Source organism: Rutilus rutilus, assembly GCF_951802725.1.
Source record: "Rutilus rutilus genome assembly, chromosome: 2".
NCBI lineage: Eukaryota > Metazoa > Chordata > Actinopteri > Cypriniformes > Leuciscidae > Rutilus > Rutilus rutilus.
This window is the reverse complement of record NC_140210.1, coordinates 16,943,077-16,957,716: the sequence shown is the minus strand read 5'-3', so window position 1 is coordinate 16,957,716 and position 14,640 is coordinate 16,943,077. Positions and strand designations below refer to the sequence as shown.

At 37.3% G+C, this 14,640-nt stretch overlaps 2 protein-coding genes across 2 annotated transcripts in view; one reads left to right on the top strand and one right to left on the bottom strand.

Annotated features, from left to right (window-relative positions):
• Positions 1–4,371: 4,371 nt before the first annotated feature.
• Positions 4,372–8,886, bottom strand: mettl14 (methyltransferase 14, N6-adenosine-methyltransferase non-catalytic subunit). The gene is made up of 11 exons (XM_084396502.1): positions 8,683–8,886; positions 8,476–8,564; positions 8,271–8,358; positions 8,090–8,167; positions 6,885–6,972; positions 6,693–6,783; positions 6,318–6,459; positions 6,139–6,231; positions 5,344–5,460; positions 5,042–5,252; positions 4,372–4,921 (listed from the first exon to the last, which is right to left on the bottom strand). The coding sequence occupies exons 1-11, from the start codon at positions 8,746–8,748 to the stop codon at positions 4,620–4,622; spliced, it is 1,365 nt and encodes a 454-aa protein (XP_084252628.1). The 5' UTR covers positions 8,749–8,886; the 3' UTR covers positions 4,372–4,619.
• A 1,191-nt stretch (positions 8,887–10,077) lies between these two features.
• The window catches only part of prss12 (serine protease 12), a 48,531-nt gene continuing 43,968 nt past the window's right edge, over positions 10,078–14,640 (top strand). Inside the window, exons 1-2 of the mRNA XM_084399949.1 lie at positions 10,078–10,756; positions 12,871–13,009. Of these exons, the coding sequence (XP_084256075.1) occupies positions 10,408–10,756; positions 12,871–13,009 (488 nt within the window). The 5' untranslated portion in view covers positions 10,078–10,407. The remainder of the gene's footprint in view (positions 10,757–12,870; positions 13,010–14,640) is intronic.

Genomic DNA, 14,640 nt, shown 5'->3' with positions numbered 1-14,640 from the left:
CATGTCACTACAACAACAAACATTTGTTCTTGTCAACAGAGTGTGAATCCTCTGTCTACAGATATAGTCAGCAAGCTATCAGCAGCTCATCATTACACACTCTCTCTCTCTCTCTCTCTCTCTCACACACACACACACACACACACTGAATAGCCTAGTGAATAGTACACTAACAGGTTTGAGATAAGAAAGAGGTGTGTAAGATAGCACATAGTCATAGAGTGTCATATATGTTCATTTTGGAAGTGTGTTTGTTGTATCTATTTAATCCTTTCTTTAAATATCTGAGATGCTGTTATTCACTGGAGTTTAGTTAAAGAACAGACTTCTGGCTTTAAGGGTAAACAGACTTCAGAGTAACGCTTAATTTCAGCTCATTTGAAACCCTCTCATGCCTGACGCACGTCGGCTCCAATGAGACACAATTAGGCTGATGTTTGCATTCATCCTCCTGAATGATTTATTGCTTTGGTCTCTGAGCCCAGTCTCCCTCAGTTACCCCCACATCAGCACCGAAACAAACTACACCGGTCTTTGTCAGAAGTTTCCAGACCAGTCACTTCTTTTGAAGAACTGATGGTTTTATTCCAAACTTTGACAGCCAATCAGCTGCTGAGTCTAATTAAGCCCCACCCATGCAGCATCTGATTGGTCACTACTGTCATCAGTTGACTTTTAATTAGTGATGAGATCTGTCAATCTCATGGAAAATAATCCTTTGTTGCTTTAACTTCAGAATAGTGGAACAAACACAGTGAGTCTGCTTAATTAATAATGCTGTGTGTGGGGTGTGTACACTTCCATGTGTGTCTGTGTGCTGAATTAGTAATGTAAAGAAATAGCTTCTTTTTCCTCATTAACCCACATCTCAATGCCTCAGGGGCAGATCAGTGTGTCCAGTGACACTACATCAGCTTCACTGCTGTTTCAGCTTCAACAGTGTCCTGACATTGTAAAGATTTCTTTTTCATAGTAAGAAAAGAAAAAAATCCTAAACTTTATGTGGTCCCCCTAACACCCCTTTGAGGCCTCCTGGGTGTCCCCAGACCCAAGTTTAAAAACCTCTGTTCTGGGTAATCACTGATTGCTAAATGGGACAAGTCAAAAGAGCCCATCACAGAATCTCTGATATTTCAGCACCCAGATATAATCAGCCAGGTGAACATTCTAAGCATGATTGCGTAGAAAAGTAAAATCAAACAAGACAAAAAGAGACACTTATGCAGTGATTGTGGAATACAGCTCCAGTTTAAAACACCTCTCATGCACGCTGTAAGAACAGTTATGGCAAATGTATGCAAATGTATGTATTCTTCATGTGCTAATTACATCAGAACATGCACCTGACCCACATTTCTGCTGGCCTAGAAGATGCTGTTACATTCATTCACGTAACGTTGCAACTAAATCAGGTCAGAAACCAATGTTAAAGCTTAGATAACTGCTTATTGTATATTGGATCAATTGTAAATAAAAGTACAATCATATTCTGCCACTGTTTGTGAAGGCAAGGTGTTACTAAATTGAGACTTCACAGTAATTTTAAATACTCTGAGCTCTTTGTGATGATCTTTCATAAAGATTCAAATTCATTGTTTTTTTCAACCTTTTTGTCAAGGCCTATATTGTCCACAACAATATTCAATGGTCCTAAGATTTTTTAGTTGTTTGTGATTTACAGGATAAGGATCTTTACTTTTTACTTTTACTTACAATTTCTACCCAATTAATTATTTTAAAGCTTGGCATAACAAGAAAAATGTATATTCATTATAATAATGATATAGCTGGATTTGATTAATTTACATGACATTTATTTTAAGGTAAAAGTTTATAAACCACACCTTTAAATAATTAAATATAAATTTAAATCTATCTAGTAGGAACCCTGGTTCAAAGAAAAAAAAGTTGTTGAGGGGGTGTAAAATATGGATAAAATATGAAATATAATAAAAATAGAATAAAAAAAATAACATCCCCCTCCACTTTTTCTGCGAAGAGCAGGACAACCTGTTGCTCACGAGATCGCACAAACCAAAACGGCAACAATAGTGACCGCTGGGATAACCCATTGTATCTACATACTAATACACATAGGCTAACTGTTCTACCTTACTTTCTACCTAATTTTACACACAGACACACACACACACACACACACACACACACACACACACACACACACACACACACACACGGTCACGTCTCCTCTGATGTCTGATCTACACACACACACAGACACACACACACACGGTCACGTCTTCTCTAATGTCTGATCTCCACACACACACACACACACACACATACACAAACACACACACACAAACACACACACATGGTCACGTCTCCTCTGATGTCTGATCTTCACACACTCACACACACAGACACACACAGACACACACACACACACACACACACACACACACACACACACACACACACACACACACACACACACACACACACACACACACACACACTGCACAGGTCAAATAGACCTATATTCAATCTGTACAATGGTTGATACAACACAGTATCCCACCGGTCACAATTGTGACCGATCATAAAACACACTTTTTCATGAAAATTTCTAAAAATTATGATTGATTGTTTCAAAGGGATACTAATGACACATGATTTGGATATTTTTGTGTCTGGGAAAATTTGGGGATTAAATGGGTTAAGTCTCACCCTACATTTTTTTATACAACCAGTTACAAATAGCCTTAATGAATTCTAAATATTGCCATGTTATGTTTCTTATGATGAGCAGTTCCCCACCACAAACCAACTACCTGTAAAGTAAAAATATAAAAAATGGGTTTACTGCAAACCAGTAATTCTACATGTTCCTACTGACAGAATCAATGAGCTTCTTTGACACAAATCATACAACCTAGCCTTGCTGCCCTCCACAGGACACACAGGAAGTTTGCACATGACTGGAGAGGCTCTCTGATGATCGGATGAGATGCACAAAACAAACATAAGATGATACAAGTATGCACCGATCCGATACTCAGTATCGGTATCGGCTCCGATACTGCCATTTTTGGCGGATCGGGTATCGGTCAGACAAGGCCGATCCAAATCCGATATTGTGCGTATACTATTCAGTGTTATTGTTAAGCCCCACAAAAGGCACACAAACATTATAAAGCACCATACGTTTTCGTGCACAATATTATAAGTGTTCTGAAGCCATTATATAGTATAATGTGAGATATAAATTAATATTTAAGTCGTTAAATTCAAGATCACGTAAACGTTTCCCTCAGCTGCGCTGTCAGTCATTCTTCATTCAAACAGCGCGTCGCGTTCGGTTACAACAGTTAACACAATGAAACTCTCTCCAAGATGATTCAGTGTTACTATTATTATACTTGATCTGTAGATAAAGGTCTATGGTTTCGCATAAAACAACTTTATCTTGCTGAACTTTATTGCTGTACCTTAATCATGTTACTTTCTACGGGTGTCTGTTAGATCACAAAACTGGAGTAAAGTCAGAGCACTATTTGTTCTTCACGCGCACAGTAACTGAAATTTAAAACTGTTAAAAGAAAATGCTGAATAGACTATTGCATAGATAGATACTGTACAATACACTACGCATCAATATGTATTTTCTTTGTGCTATAAACTTTTCAATGAGGACTCGACGCGCTGCGCGCTGTGACTCGTGTTGCTTCAAGCGCATCATCCTGCGCTCGGGATGCGCATAAGCGCTTTGTGCCGCTCTGTATTGGAGCCTTTCATATCATAATACAGTGACGCAATGAAACAATATCAATAGCCGTTCTTGTTCTGTCCTATCTATTATGTTGCTACCTCATTAAACAGCTGTGCTATACATTTAAAAAATGTCTCAATTTTATTGTAGGCTATAAAATAATTAATATTTTTGATTTTTGTTGTTGTTTTTCATGAATGTATTTTACAACAATACAAAGAGCAATGTGTAAAGTTTTACCAGATTTAGTGTTACACTTATTGTCTCTAATTTGTTCCCCACTAAACATTTTTTTTCACAAAATGTTCAAATTTTATACAATTATTGTGCACTCGTAATTTTTCTAGACTAAATTTTACTGCTGAATTATCCACTAATCTAGTTTATAATAGCATTTATGTCAGATTATGATCATATATTTTTTGTTGTTGTTTTTCTTTTTTCAGTTCTTATTATCAGTTCAACACAGAGTTATAGAAATTCTACTTGATTAAAAAAAAACTGCGCTGGTATCGGTACGGATCGGTATCGGCCGATACTCAGAATTTTTGGTATCGGATCGGATCGGTTCTGAAAAAATGGTATCGTTGCATCCCAATGTGCAAATGTAAAAACAAACAAAAATTAATGCTAAATCCTTTAGAGTTTTCATTAAAAAACTGTTTTATTGAGGTTAAATACAATTCTTACAAATGTGACTTAACAGAAGTCATTCAGAAAGAATTGAATTAGTATGGCATTAAAATTCATTACCGCTCTTAACCTCTTACATAATAAACTAAAAAAAACAATACAAAGGGGAACAACACCTTTTCAAATGTCAGGTACAAAAATATCAGACACATCACATTTTATGTTTTCAGTCTCAAAATTGGCATGTTATGCACTATCGGGGTGGGAATCCACGATGTGGGCCGCCACGGCCTCTGAATCCCCCTCGATCTCCACGGAAGTTTGGGCGGTTTCTCTCTCGACCTCGATCCCCTCGTCCAGAAGGACCGCCCCGTCCTCCTCGTTGTGCTCCCCCACCTCTCTCTGCCATAGATTTAGGAGGCGGGGATTTGGGGCGGAGTCTCTCAATTTCTTCAGTACAACCAGACAAGTAAGAGTTGGGCTCACTGAAGTGGGTGGAGTAAGCTTCCACATTGAAGTTGCTATTGGTCAGGGTAGGGCCCAAAGTCAGCCATCCTGAAAAAAACAAAGAAGCATAACATTAGATCAGAATAAACACACTACCATTTAAAAATGTGGAGTCAGAAATATTTTTTAGTAAAAAATTAATGGATGACCCATAGGCTAATATCCAACCTGGCCTGATGGTGCTGTCCCTGCCAAACAGGTGCAGCCGTCGACGGCCCAAGCAGAAATGTTCAATGATGTGGAAAATCTCCACTGGCTTCTCAATATTGCCCATCTCTGGCTCCTCTGTAATGATCAGGTCTATATCCACATTAGCATGAATGAAATCGCCATCTGTGCTGCGTCTAACCGTGCCTTTGATACCCATCAGACAGTGTTCCTGAGTGACATCAGAGAAGAAAAAATAAAAGCATTTCCAACTGGAAACAATTGTTAGTGCCAACAATGTTGTGGCATGCCACAGCTCTTACCTTGGTTCTCTGGAACACTGCTTTGGGGTCCAGCGTTTTGGTCTTACCAGGGTTGTTTTTGTTGGTCTTGATCCAACAAATGTCTTCACATCGCCTGAAGCCCCATTTCCTCAGACACTGAGAGAGAAGAGAGAAAGATGTTAAAACATAGTTTGCAAGACGCATAGACAATGACCGTACTGAAGCATATTTGTTTGTGGGCAGGTAATGTAGTAATGCATGTCATTTACATCATCATGCAGTATTTAAATCAGTAAAATTGACTGAGAATTACTTCACATCAAAACAGAACTCACATTAAAAAAAAATGTCTTGAGGTCGCAGATACATCACATTTTGAGTTACGCTTAAGATCATGACAGGGTTCCCACGCCTTGGTTAACTTCAAATTCAAGGACCTTTCAAGGACTTTCCAGGTTCAATACCCTCAAATTCAAGGACTTAATGTGGGAACATACCATCGTAGTAGTTTCGTGCGCGTGTTAACGTCATGGCAACGTACAACACAAAGTACTTCACGCGGGAAAGTAAAGTAAATCAAGAATACTAGTAAGCAAAGGCCACGAAGTGTTGGCGAAATAACACATTAGCGGACCGGAGGGAATAATATGGAATTTTTTCCAAAAAACGTCTTGCACAAAATAAATTCAAGCACTTTCAAGTATCTATGTATGTTTATTTTCAAAAACTTTCAAGGATTTCAAGGACCCATGGGATCCCTGTCATGATTAACGCAGGTGATAATTTGCAACAAACAGAAATACGCCACTCTGTGTGTGATTGTGAGATTTGTACCATTCGGCCAAGATCAAGGCCTTCTCCTGAGCCACACCACAGGAAAACAAAAGAGCGAATACATGAGATTTCCTCTATGTCCAGCTTCATGATCTATATCAGACATAAAATACATAAATAAATAAATAAATAAATAAATATACATATATATCATTTTTAGATAATTTGCAATAACTCACATCGTCCCAGTTCCAGAAGCGCTCGTTGGCAATGATGCCCGACTCTCTGTAATACTCCTCTAATGGAGGCTCTATCAGAATCACATCAAACTTGCACTTCAAATCTCTCAGATCAAATGTGTCTGGATCTGCCTGCAGATACCTGACACACAAAAAACATCCATACATTCATAGTATATACATGCAAATGGGATCAAAAAGTCTCCTAGTGAAATGCTTCTAATTTATGTATTTATTGATATGCTTTCCAAATTGAAAATCATTTGTTTTTAATCCATGTTTAAATAAATTAGATTTACAATGTGGTCTCAAACATAAAAATATATAAGTGAAATTTAGTAAAAAAAAAAAAATAGAGACAGCAGGCTTTCTCACATGGGTGGGGTGTTGGTGGCAGAGATGAGCTCATCTTTTAGTCGGATGAGCTCTCTTTGTTTGGGGTACTCCTCAAACCTGTCAGCCAAACCTATAGCACAACAGAACATAGGTTAACATGATCTCACAGCTTGGCATGAAAGAAGGAGACAATGAGAAAAAAAAAATATAGAAAGAGATCGGACAATTTACCTCCATCTCGGATAAAGTTCTGAGGTCTATGACCTGTGTCCACAAAGTGCTGGCAGTAATCATTGTGGGGATTTAAACTCTGAGTGCCCTGTAAAACAGAAAGTGATGATATCTTGATCTTTATAATAAAAAACAGCTTGTAATGACATTATTGATGAAGTTGGCATGAAACAGAAGTTGCGATAGTCTATTATAAAATGCATCTGAGTGAAACGGCTTCTGGGACAAGAAAAAAAAATGTAGGGCGAGACTTGATTTTGTCCATTAGGAATTGATTGCATTGTAGTTTTTGCAAGTGGAAGGGAAAGTTATTTTGATTGAAGATTACAAGGGCATGTGAAAAAAAGAGAGATGTGCATAGATAAATAATTTATAACTTTGGTTAGTCTTTCAAAACTCTTCACACACTGACTGAGCATAACAATAGTCTACGTGGGCAACTCTTTGGATCATTTATCATTGCTTTAGTCACAAAATGAATTCAGTGACTACATCTTTTAAATTACATGAATTATTTTCTCACTCAGACACAACCACCGGCAAAACTCTATAGGTCAACTTGTACATTTACATACTCATTTGCTAAACTTGAGTTCAAAAACTGAACAAGACTGTAATTTGCTACTTTTCTACAGTAATACCATATAGAAATATATTCTAAATCTACCAAATCTGTCTTTCAATTTCATAACCATCTATACAAAGGGTGACTATAATTAATTTAGTAATACATTTGTTCTTTAATGTAGTAACAAACTGCAGTGAATTCTCAACAGTAGAGAGCTGTCATTCTTGTTTTATAAAACATTTTTATTAAATAAATCATTGTGATGTAACGTTGCCTGTTAGTGTTTTTTTATGTCGTTGAGTGAAATCTTTGCTAGTGTTATGGAAGAATTGATTTTGAGACATGCATTAAGTGTCTTGGTTGTTTTAGTGCATTTTGGATGTGAAATGAACTGATGTGCCAAGCTGAAAGTTGGTTAGGAGAACTGAGTGAAGAGTTTTGAAAAAGTAACCGAAATGTGTGCTAGCGATTGTAAAAAAATTAAATAAAAAACCCCCTGTAATATCCCATAAGAAAATTTTGATTTCACAGAGACTTTAAAAATCAATCACCAACATAATGTAAGATTTTGCACAAAGTCCCATTGTACTAGCATGTAATTGTTATGTAAATAATATATTATTGTGTTTAACGCTACCTTTAGGAAAGTGCTGGAGTCTTTGTACACCTCTTCATACGGTCCACTCTCCTCCTGCTGCTGGGGCTCAACAACTTCCTATAACACCAAACAGCAGATCCAGGATCAGTTACCTACAGCCCTGTCCTGATCTAAACAGAATTTAGAAATTACAGCTGATTCCAGATCAGTGCTCACTCACCCTCTGCTCCTCCACATCCTCCTCTGGGTCCTCACTCTCATTCAGACACTTTCTTTTTCCACCAGGAACTGATGTGTCAAATGATGCCCTACAGTAAACATAACACAGACCAATCCTTATTGTCACGGATCTGACTTGTGCTTCGTGTAAATGTTGCCCTATCAATACAGTTGATCAAAACAATCAAACAAACATATTTCAGTACCTGCATGTCTCTCTGGTCTCTTCGATTTCTTTTTGTTCATCTTTACTATTGAGAACAGCACCGATGCTATCGGGACTCTCTGCCCCGAGCTGCAAAAACAAATCATTAACATCAACAAAGCTATCTGTATTTATTCATAAGTCTAAAAGCGATTGGTTTGCCAATACTCGCTAACACTGCCTTTATGCAGTAAGCTAAAAAGTTCACCTGTTGTGCAAGAAGCTGCCGTCTTAGCTTCTGCCTTTCACGTATTTCTTGCAGCCGGCTGTTCATGGCAATAATATTTTGCAGGGAAAAAAACTTCTCATTCAATTATTTGATGAAAACAAAAGTAAGGCAAAAAAATTCACCGAAAACCTCGACGTGAGAAGCAGTCGCACGTATTTTACATCATCAGACGCACACTATGACGTCAGCAAACGGCCGATACTTTCTTTTGAAGTTAAAACAATGCGTATTGATTTATTAAGATATATTACATTTTCTGCTTAATAATAATATTATGTTGCGATCATGTTGTATCGTTAATTTTCTTTCTTTTAAATCCCAGTTTCTTATATTTATTAATGACTTTTGATTTTTTTTTCTTCCACATAGCGCGAAGCTAGAATAACTTTATCTTAATTCACTTGTTTTATTGATGTATTTATACTGTACAGAGGCCTCCATCACGTTGTTTCAGAATGGTATTTTTTTATGCCATTTTTGGATGTTTGTAAGGGGACATATATTTATTATCCAATTGTGTTATTTTTATTTGATTTTGTTTATTCTACTACTCATCTAATCTTATCTAATAATAATAATAATAATAATAATAATAATAATTATAATAGATTTTTAATCCTAAATTTACTTTTCCTCTTAGATTTTGAAAATATAGGCTATTATATTCTATAGAAATTATTTAAAAAATGTAAATAAGTATAATGGTGTGATAGAATGTTCTCTTGCTTCAATCTCCAAACACCTTCAATCTCTAAAAGAGCTGTTACCACAAAGAAGAAGAAGAAGAAGAAGGAAAAATTTTAAAGAAATCAATGAGCAGCATTTATTTGAAATAGAAATATTTTGTAACATTACATGTATTCTTTTATGGGTCTATGGGTCACTTTTGATCAATTTAATAGGTCCTTGCTGTAAATAAATAGGCCTATTTCTTTCTTCTTCTTTTCTTACTTATCCCAAGCTTTTTTTGTTTCCACAAAAATATTAAGCCAATGTTTTTGAGCAGCAAATCATCATATTAGAATGATTTCTGAAGGATCATGTGACACTGAAGACTGGAGTAATTCAGCTTTGCCATCTAAATTTCATTTTAAAATAGGCTATATTAAAACAGAAAACGTGTACTGTGTTTATGTCTGTTTTATTCTGGAGCAGTTATTATTTTCCTGACACAAGAGGGCAGACATGAACTTTGTCTCGTCCCGTTGGCCATTGCGCCCATGCCTGAATGCTTGAACAGAATATTTCACACCGGAGCCTCGGAGAAAACAACAGTGATGACCACACCAGACCAGACACTTATAATGAGTTAACTGAACGTGGCAGACTCGTTTGAGTTCACATTCTGGGAGGATCGGTTCGGCGCGCGTACATTAATCGTGGACCATCTCCCAGAAGAACGTGTGCTGTCCTGACTCCTGACTATTCTGTAGTGGAATCAATTTGCCTCATACTATTTGGGATTTTCTGCACCTTCACGCACTTTAATGAAGGACATCATCATTGATTTTTTTTTTTTACTTCAAATCTCTGGTGACTCAATCATCAATATGCATGAGTCTTCATTATAAGCCCCGGGCTTCCCCGCGCGGTTTCTCTTTTATTGATCAGCGTCTGACTCTGATTCTCCGATAACAGCAGAAAGACAAGATGAGACAACTCAAGGACCATGTCTCCATATAGACTGGAGGAGGAACTGTTGTTATGGTTATGGTGACGGTGGCAGACAGGTTGATCGTGATGGATGTGAGATGTGGGGTTCTCTTCACCCTCGGCACGCTGCTGCTCATCGCCTGCACTCACGGGTCTCCGTTCACCGACTGTATTCAAAGCAAAGGGAAAGCGGGCTTTTACGTGGGATCTATAGACGCCACCGAATCAGGCGTGAAATGCATGAACTGGAACGACGTGCCCGGTGTTAAAGAGCGATATCCGGGGAAAGGTCTTGGAGATCACAGTTTCTGTCGGAACCCGGACGGGAGAATTCGGCCCTGGTGTTTCTTCCCAAACAGCCGAGGACGCATTGACTGGGGGTACTGCGATTGCAAACAAGGTATAGGCTACATAAATAAAATGAATTTGCAAGAGCAGTATTTTACATTAACTTATGCGAGGGAAAAACGCGCGTCAAGTGTTTCTTTTCTTAGACAAAAGACCTCCACGCGCAGATCTAGTCGTTCAAGAATAGTTTAATGTTCGTTCTTATGTGTTTTACTTAACTTATGATTGATAGTTAAACATATTCAGATCAAGAAAACAGTGCAATGCACCACGCAAGCAAGCTAAGACATGTCCAAACTTCACTGCATCCACGCGTGGGAAAGGTATGCGCGCCTCAGGTAGCACCTATAATGAGAACAAAGCAGCCACTCTCATCCGGCGCACGAGGTCATTTTATCATTTGGGTCTTACTTTGAGACAACGATCTCTAACAGAAATTTCGCAATATAAGTTATTTCTGTTGCAGCAGAAGCTGTATAGAAATGAGTAAATATGCGCGAGCGCGTCTCGTCTTGAGCTGCTCAGAGCGTTTGCATTGCTGACAGGCTCGAGCGCGAGATCTGGAGTCCGTGCGCTGTTAAGAAGTCAGTCAGTAAGGTTTAATTTGGCAATCACTATTTGAAAGTGAATGTTGACTTTTGTGACAAACGCGAGAGTATAAATAGTATCGACAGCGAGACGTATAATGCCTCTCTCTGTAGGCTACGAGAGACCGGGTCGATACAGGTCCCCCTCCCCGCACACACACAAACTTTTTAAGGTACATTTGTTTTTAAAAGTCAATTTCTGTATAATTAAATAAGATAAATTATTGACTACAAAAAAAGCTAAACATTTCCACTTTTCCCTGGGAAAATGTTTTAGTGTGGAACACACGACACGTTGACCTTTTGTGACAACATGTCCCAATGTTGTGAGTGTGACTATGTGAGATAAGTAAACTCCCCATGAACAATGAACTGTATTGTAAGATATATATATATATATATATATATATATATATATATATATATACAGTTGTGCTCAAAAGTTTACATACTCCTTTCAGAATCTGTGAAAATGTGAATATCTTTTTTTTTTTTTTTTTTACAAAATAAGAGGGATCATAAAAATTCATATTTTTTATTTAGTACTGTCCTGAATAAGATATTTTACATAAAAGATGTTTACATATCCACAAGACAAAAAATAGCTGAATTTATAAAAATGACCCTGTTCAAACGTTTACATATTGATTCTTACTGTGTGTCCTTACCTGAATGATCCACGAGTCCACGACTGTTTTTTGTTTTGTGATGGTTGTTCTTGAGTCCCTTGTTTGTCTAGAGCAGTTAAACTGCCTAATATTCTTCAGAAAAATCCTTCAGGTCCTGCAAATTACTCAGTTTTACAACATCTTTTGCATATTTGGACCGATTTGAACCCTTTCCAGCAGTGACTGATTTTGAGATCCATATTTCATATTTCCATATATTCTAATATAGGCCTTAGAAATAACACTTGGAGAAGAGGTAAAAAGTTTTAGGTTGAGTTCCTCTATAATCTTTCCATATTTATTATTTGTGACATTGTTTACGATCTTTCCAATAGTATTATTATTAGTTAAAAATCACTTTGAATGTGGACAGCTTATCAGTGTATTAAATGGGAAACGGATGAGTTTATTTAAATATTCTATTAGTTTACATTTCCAGCATGCATCCGCCGCCTCACATTTTCAAAACATTCTGTAAAAGTTTTGAAGCTCTGAAATGTTTGAAGAACATGTGCTGCCATCATGTTTGGTTGTGCTTTGTGTGATTTATAACTGAATGCAACAGCTGGGCGGCTAATACTGTAAACACTGGATGCATAAAAGGTGTTTTTTAAGGTGACATAACTGTGAGTAATTTTCAGTATCACATGCACAAACACACACATTTATTATAGAACTGACAAGTGAAACTCATGTGGAGGTCAAAGCTTTCCTCTGTCATCACATAAAGCAAGTCATGGATTAATGTTTTCGTGCTGCGTAACTGTGGGAACATTTGTAATGCGCACATTTATCAAAATTACGGAGACCAGCGGAACCAATTGTTTGCAGAACATTCACTTTTATCAGCTGCCTGAACAATGAAGGTCAACAACACTCAAGTTTAACTCACTTTTTGTGTGTATTTGCAGGCTCTTTGCGACTGCAGGGAGGCAGATCCAAGTTGGATGGTACAGTAGAAGTGTATTTGAATGGCGTGTGGGGAACCATCTGCAGTAATGACTGGGATGACCGAGATGCCGCTGTGGTGTGTCGACAGCTGGGACAGGGGTAACACATACACGCATATACTGTACAGTACACACAGTATGTAAAACATACTGTCATACCACTTGCAGTACGTAGGCTGTTTGCAATATCTGAATGACTTACTATATTTATCAAAATATGCAGTATATCACAGATCATACTTTGCAGAATACCATACCCTGCAATGCATTGGACTTGACATCCATTTCTAGTGTGATGAATGACTTAATGGATTATAGCAAACTCTTACTGTCATATTTCTAATAAGTGTTGATCACAAATCATTTTATTGTTTTGTATATATTATATTATTAACTATAGTAAACTAAACATTTAGTATCTATTAGAAGCTTTAGTGTGTTTTGTGTGAAGGTGGATCGTATCCAAATTGCATTGTCTTATTGTGTATTTTGTGCTTAATTTTCGCACAATTTCTATATAATGCGCTGCACCGGACGTTGCAATGGCTACTGAGTGGCTACTGAGTCTAAGGGCCAGATTTACTAACAGCTTGTGCTGGAGCAAACCCCTTTTTTGGCAATAAAAAACTACTGTCAGGATTTACTAAATATACATGGTGCAAAATTAGTTTCCCTTTCGGACACAACATTGACGAGAGTATAGTATTAAAATAAATCATGCAAAGTGATTTACTAAGGTTTGCGGTAGTGAATTTGCTGCTGCAATATTTAACTCTAAAAAAAAAAGCATGTCTTAACCCGTTTTGCGTTTGACATGGCTGTGTCTGTGTTGTTTAATTTGCACATTGTTAGTAGATCACCCACAGAGCTTTCCACTTCCCATCGGTTGCGGTCTCACGCTTATTTGCCCTGTTGGTTACACTTTATTTTAATCTGACGTAGTTACATTATGCTTACTCAAATAAGTACTGTATGTACTGTATGTATGTAAGTATGCACTTGCAATAGAGTTACGGTAGGGTTTGTTACTTGTAATTATGCATAATTTACTGTTATTACTTTAGTAAGTGTAGTAACGTGTAACTACGACACCTTAAAAAAAAAGTTTCCGCCCTGTTTAGGTAATCTGGCCCAAAATGCACAAATAATTGTGCTTGACTTGATACTTGATACTGGACAGTCAGGAGATAAAGGAATAGTTAAACCAAAAATGTACATTTCATCATCATAAACCATTCCAAATGGTTTGACTTTCTCTCGACTGCACAAGCTTCAAAAAGCTATTTTATCCTGAAAATTAGATTTAGAAATGCAAAATAACCATCCCTGACCCTGCTGAGATACTAACTGGATGCCATTATCTGACTTAAACATGCAATGTGGTGAGGTCATGTGACAACAATGTTGCACTCTACTAATGTTACTTGAATAATGCATATTGTTTCACAAAGGTTGCATAAAGTAGGCAGTATGCATAGTAAGAACAGACTAAGAATGTTATTTTATTTTTCCCAAAACCTGAACACAAACCAGACATACTATGTACTGCTGAAATATTCAGCATATATATTATGTCTGTCCGTGGTGGACGGTAAGAGATGTGTTTGTAGTTAGTTTTTGAAGTCAGTGCTGCCACAAAGAGATAGTTGCTGTGTTCCGACAGCCATATGCTTTGTTTATTCCCTGACCACAAAACATCTTTGTAAGGTTGTACATGGAATCCTTTGGTAT